The 6,706-nt window shown below is 34.2% G+C and overlaps 1 protein-coding gene across 1 annotated transcript in view; it reads left to right on the top strand.

Moving 5' to 3' along the window:
* Window positions 1-6,706, top strand: part of ADAM28 (ADAM metallopeptidase domain 28) — a 116,002-nt gene that overhangs the window by 21,421 nt on the left and 87,875 nt on the right. Inside the window, exons 4-6 of the mRNA XM_006884912.1 lie at window positions 1,100-1,178; window positions 2,343-2,419; window positions 4,427-4,619. Of these exons, the coding sequence (XP_006884974.1) occupies window positions 1,100-1,178; window positions 2,343-2,419; window positions 4,427-4,619 (349 nt within the window). The remainder of the gene's footprint in view (window positions 1-1,099; window positions 1,179-2,342; window positions 2,420-4,426; window positions 4,620-6,706) is intronic.

Raw genomic sequence — 6,706 nt, forward strand, 5'->3', positions numbered from 1 at the left:
CTTCATCACCAGAGGCTCTTGCTCATATGTTGTTTCATGAAATTATTCTGTGTTGCAACAATGAGAGAGTTAAAATATACTGAAAAAAATTCCATTCTCAAATGGTATTAAATATTAAGTAGAAAGATAAAAACTTCTTGAACATATAAATGGGAAACAAAATTCAATCCATAACAGATTTCCTGATTAATCTAATATTCCTTTTCAAGTTTTAGTGCTACCATCCCCATCTATACCTTGAAAATACTGTGTCTCAAAAGCAGTTTTTCTGTGTTTGAATCTCTTTTGAATCCTGGTTTATTCCAGAAAAGATAGCAAGACATTTTTCCCCCAAAAAAACCAAACACCTACTGTGAATCAGAACAACAAATGATTAACTGGCATTTGGAATAAGTGTGATAGTATAATGGAATAATTATAGGTTTTATCTTCATGAAGGCATAAATATGGTCTTTGTATCTTGATTTATATAATATTATTTGAAAAAAATGGAGAAAATTTCTTATGATAATGTTGAACTAGTTAATTTAAAAATGCATGTAACATATATAACAGTGATATAGAAATGGTATTCAGCATAAATTAATTATTTCTTTCTCACCACTCTCTTTAAAATTATATTCAGACTCCAGGTTTCTGTGAATAATTGAAATAATTGTCCGACAGTCAATGAGGATTTTGGAAATACCATAACTACCCCATTCAAGTCAATTATCAGTAAAATTTCTTCTCGCCTGGTGTTAATGTTTACTAGTAATTTAAAATGACTGTTAATCCTAAACCACTGAGAGACATCACGAATTTTACCCATACTTATCAGCTTAGTTCTTCTCTCTATCATATCTTTCTCAAATTTCTCAACAAGTATTCTCAGTTTTGTGGGGAAAGAGATATTATTTCATATTATCCAGACCTGTCCTTTCCTCTAGGTTTTCCATTTTAAGCACCGTTTCCATGCTTACCCTTGTTTAGAACGGTAAGGAGGAAGACATCAGGACAAGATTTTATGCATATCCAGTGAAAATGTATGCTTTGATCACTGGATTTTGTAGTTAGTAGGATTAACCATAACTTTTTCTTCCTTCCCCCGTCCCCTTAGGGATCTCTTTGCATCAGATTACACAGAAACATATTACAATTGCACTGGAAAGGAGGTCACCACCAGCCCTCAGATAATGGTATGTGAATGCCCTATATTCATTCTCTGTTGGGGTGTGACTGACTCATAGACCTCAAGTGATTATTGTCAGGTTTTGACTTTATAGCCCTGATTCTCTTTTCATCAGTAATTTTACACCAATTGGATCAGAACAAAGGCATTCTTTGATAATTGTGTTACCTTCTCCCAGCCTTCAAGGATTCCTTATTTGAATGTGGGCAGAAGATGTTAGTTAGGAAAGTAAAAAGTTAAACTATCTAGGATGGCACAGACAGGGTAAAATTATAATCTGTCATTCGTAAGGTCACTCAGATCCTACTCAGTCAACTTGATGGTGTCTAACAACAGTAACAAGTACTCTTACATCAGTGTCAGTCACCTGTCTGAACTATCTGATTTCTCAAACTCAAGACTATTTCCTGAGTCATAGAATCGTAGCACCCAGTTTTTTCTTTAAACAATTTCTAATTTTGTTTTTTGTTTGTTTAACCTCTCTTTTCTTAGGCTGTGTATGTGTCCAGTATGCAAGTGAAGTAAGAGAGGTTGTTCATCATTGTGTTATTACCATGACGGTGATACAAAGATGTATATGGGTCAATGTCCCTTCTGTCCAAAAGCAGAAAGATGTTTTTGATTAAACAATCATATGAAAAGTGTTGAATGGGATTTCTGCTTCAAATGGAAACAGAGATTGTTCAGTTAAAGTAGTGAATCTAATGGAAATCTTTGGATAAATCAACACATAAAAAGCAAATCTGAATAATCCAAACATTGGTGTGAATATGTAAATTTCTGCTAGAAAAATTTTAATGAGCAATTAAACAATAGGAAGAATGAGTGTCTGATGTTTGAGAACATCAAGGTTTAAATATACACATGTAAGTTTGTTCCTTTCGAACATGCTTTGAAATCTCATCCTTTGTTACTAGTTAGGGATCAGTAATTAAAAACCAAAGTTTTTACCATGAGAAACCTGTAATATTTTTTTTCTCAATTGACTTTTCTTCAAAAGAAAGTTCCTTAAAGGTGTTAACAGACTATATTTCAAGATTTCAAAACGAAACCCAACAATGGGGTTAACACACACACACACACACACACACACACACACACACACACACTCTCTCTCTCTCTCTCTCTCTCTCCCACATGCCTTTACTAATTTCTTTCCCCTTTTATTTAGGATGACTGTTACTACCAAGGGCATATTATTAATGAAAAGGCTTCTGATGCTAGTATCAGCACATGTAGGGGGCTAAGGTAAGTTTTTATGTATATTTTGTATTTACTTGTGATTTTATTTTCGCGTTGCTTTGTTTTGTTTTTTCCTTAAGCCTGAAGTTCATTTTGTTATGGATGAGTATCATCTCAAGGGCTTGAAATTCTTGAATTTTGAAAGACAATACATTTCTCTTGAGTGTTTTTGTTTGTTCTTAAGATGTATGCCTAATTTCAATGTTGGGCTTAAAGTATTTAACAATTTTGAATCCTCTTTTCCATCACTTCTTACTTTCTTCCTAACATATCTCATAAACTTTATGATATCCATTTATTTCTGAAAAGTACAGGTTGTCCATGCCTGTCTCTTCTGATATCCAGACTAAATTCGGGTGACCCAATAGGTAAGGGGATATGCTGCCAACCCAAGGCTTGAATACACCACATGCTCTGATAGAGAAAGTGGACATTTTTCTTCTGTGATATTAAAGCCCCTGAAATCTCACATGGAGGATCACTAACAACTCTACCCTCACTTAACAACAATGAAAAATTAAATTAATTTAATAGGCTTAGTTGGCTGTCTTAAATAAATTTCAGTCCTAATATGCCCCAAATCAAACTAATTTCTCTCAAAACTAGAATTTTACTGGTATTCCCTACCTCAATAATAAATATGTTTTACCAATAACTTGTCCAAGTAATGAGTCTAGATTTTTTGGTGAGTTCTTTTTCTCAATTTCTTAATTTCTATAAATATCAAGACCAATTCCTGGTTTGGGAGTCCTTGAATAGTGCAAATAGTTAAGCACTTTCAAAAAGATTGACTGTTTAAACCCACTTAGAGGCACCTTGGAAGAAAAACCTGGCAATAGGCTTTAAAAATCATAACCTTGAAACTTTATGAAGCAGTTCTGCTGTACACATCTGGCTTGCCATGGGTTAGAATCAACTTGTCAACTACGAGTTTTTTGTTTTAAGAATTATATTTCCTGAGATTTTTTTATTAGATCCTATCTCTATGGCCACATTATATTCCAAGCCACTCTGATCCTTTATGTGGATTATTACTATGAATTACTTAATTCATCTCCCACAATCATTATGCAGTCTACTTGTTACAGGTGCATTTAATTCAGTCTTTTTTATAAAATATTCTTGAAAAAGTCTTTATACTCTTTCTTTGTAGCAACTCCCAGTTAGTAATGATATACTTCTGTGATTATTTAATATACCTCCATCTTGCTTATTTGAACATTTGGTACTTAAAGGGAGAGACCATAATTTTCTTTAGTCCAATGCTTAGTCAATAATGAGTGTTCTTTAATTGATACTTGAATGAATGTTTGCTTAGGGCATCAGAAAAGCACTTGGGAAGTAGTTATTATTTTCATTGTTTATGTGCTTTATGTATTATTTCCTTCAATCCTAACAACTGCATTATTAGGTAGTAATTATTATCCCTGATTTATAGATTAAAAAACTGAGACTGCATAAGTTTCATAACTTTTCCTATTGGGCTCACAGACAGTAGATGATAGACCCATGATTTGAATCCTTATTTACATAACCTCAAAGTTTCTGTCATTTCCAACGAATCATTATAACAGACACAGCAGGGGAACTGTATTAACACTGGACTAAGTATGAAGACATTTTCATTCTTGTGTGGTCACTGACATGCGTTAGCTATATGACACTGCAATTCCACTTCCCCCTCTGAAAGTTCCCATTTCTTCACAGAGAGAATCATTCTAGATCCTATCTACAGGTAACTCTGACTGTAATATTTTACTCTAGTTTACTGCCTATAGTTTATAATCTTGAACTCTTTCAGGGGTTGACCTGAGGTTTCATAAGGTCACTTTTAGGAGTCTATATGTCTATTAAAATAGCTGGTGGGGAGGGGTGGGAAGGGAGAAAATTGTGGCAATGAATGAATGGAAATCCAAAACCTCTGTAAAAAAATAAATAACAAATTAAAAATTATTTAAAAAAATTGAAATCAGAAATCTTTTGTTAAGGAATCTAAATTCTTATGTTTTGCAGAGGTTACTTCAGCCAGGGGGATCAAAGATACTTCATTGAACCTCTAAGCCCCTCCGATCAGGATGAACAAGGGCATGCACTGTTCAAGCATGACCCTGATGAAACAAAGGCTAACAGCTCCTGTGGGATGGAGGATGTGATTTGGGGACATGAATCTCGGAAGTTTGTGGTCCCACCTGCCTCAAGACTAGTTGTATGTATATTTTTCTTTTTCTTTGTAATGCTTTCAAGTACTTTGGCCTAGCTAACCTCAGAAGTTGAAACTAACTGAAACTAAAAAAGTATTTAACTTGTTACTGCATACAGACACTATTCAAACCTTTTTTTATAGAATGATGATTTACTGAATAGATGATAATGGCTCAAGTATAATTGTCAAGTTACAAAGATGTTACATGCCCTCAAGAATCAGGAGACTTTCGCAGTATTTATGTAGCCTACCATGAATTATTGAACAATATCATTAATATCACATGCAAGCAAAATATTGCTAAACTTCATTCAAAACCTGCTAGAATGGTACATAGCCAAGAAATTGCCAGGCATTCAGGCTGGATTTAGAAAAGGCCATGGCACTAGAAATATTGTTGTTAATGTCAGATTGTTCTTGGCTAAAAGCAGAGTACCAGAAAAATATCCTTCCTCAAATCCTGATGCCACATTCTTCTTCATACAGTCCAACTTTTCCAATAATTTGCTCAGCCTGTTGCTCAGTTTCAGATTGAAACTTAACAACTTACAATGACTTCATGTTCTTGAGTCCACAATCAATATATTTGATGTAGGTAGTCAGGAAACATATTGTACTAGGAAAGTCTGTAGTCAGAGACCTCTACAAATTATTGAGAAGCACTGATGTTATTTTGAGGACTAACAAGCACATGATTCAGGCCATGGACTTTTCAGTCATTTGTTATGCATCTGAGAGCTGGAAAATTACTAAGGGTGACAGAAGAAGAATTGATGCCTTTGAACTGTGATGCTAGAGAAGAGTACTGAATATCCCATTGACTGTCAAAGGAAGAAACAGATAAATCTTGAAAAAGCATAGCCAGAGTATTCTTTAGAGGCAAAGATGATAAAGCTTCCTCTCACATATTTTAGAAATGTTATTAGGAGAGGTTATTCCTTGGAGAGAGACATCATACTTGGAAAGGCGGTAAGACAGCAAAGAAGAAAGAGATCCTCACCAAGGTAGATTCCAAGAGTGATTGCAACAATGGACCTGATTATGAGGATGTCACAGGATAGAACAAGCTTCAGATCTATTGTTCAAAGTCCTTATACTTGACTTGATGACACCTAATAACAATAGCCACAAATCAAGGAGATAAAATATAATTTTGAGATAAAATATCCTACTCTCTAGAAATTATTCAACATATTTCTCTTAAAAGCCGACATAGAGACTGGAGTGTAGCAATGAGGATAATAGACAAAGGACAAGCTCACAAGAACTTAGAATGTTCTTTAATGTATAAAGTACTATTTCCAGTCACAGAAGAATAATTAAAAATGTATTCTTATTTTGTATTGTAAACCTTTGTTGTACATATAAAAATATTTTTAACCTAATTACTTTGACTTTCTTCAAGATCTAGTTCAGATCCAATCACCTTTTGTTTATGTTCTTAACATCAGTAAGCACTGGATTGGCATGACCTAACATAAATTTCCAGCATGTTCAGTTTGGTGTGGGTTTAGGTTCTACTAAATTCTGGTGATAACTGAGAACCCAGAAGAACCATTAACTGTAGTCTTTACATGTTTCCATGAATAATCAACTTCTGATTGCCTTTATGTTGACTCAATAGGCTTCTGTTGTAAAAAAAACCTGATTATTATTTGATTTTGCAAACTGTATTGTGCATATAATAATGTTCTTCTGCAACTGTTGCCTTGTTTTCACGACATCATACTATTTTGCTTTCCTTCCTACCATAGTAGTTATGCTCCTTCTCAGTTCTTTTCTTTCACTGATATTTTCACCATAGTGTGAGCTCTTGGTAAAAGACTGTCAGAGAAAAAAAAAGAAGATGGAAGATGTTCAATTATATGAATTGACAAAGAAACTGCAACAGTGTGTTAAAATCGCAATCATTGTGATGAGGACAGAGGACTGTGCAGTGTTTTCTTCTGCTGCACATAGGGTAACTAGGAGTTGGAATAGATTTGAAGGCATATGACAACTACAAGGCACCATTCATCTCAGAACAACCCTGGCTATAGCCTTCACCTAATCTTTCCTCTATTATTACTGTATCTTTATGCAATAGAGTC

This window comes from Elephantulus edwardii, unplaced genomic scaffold (genome assembly GCF_000299155.1).
Source record: "Elephantulus edwardii isolate Elephantulus edwardi_28Jun2011 unplaced genomic scaffold, EleEdw1.0 scaffold00038, whole genome shotgun sequence".
NCBI classification, from domain to species: Eukaryota; Metazoa; Chordata; class Mammalia; order Macroscelidea; family Macroscelididae; genus Elephantulus; species Elephantulus edwardii.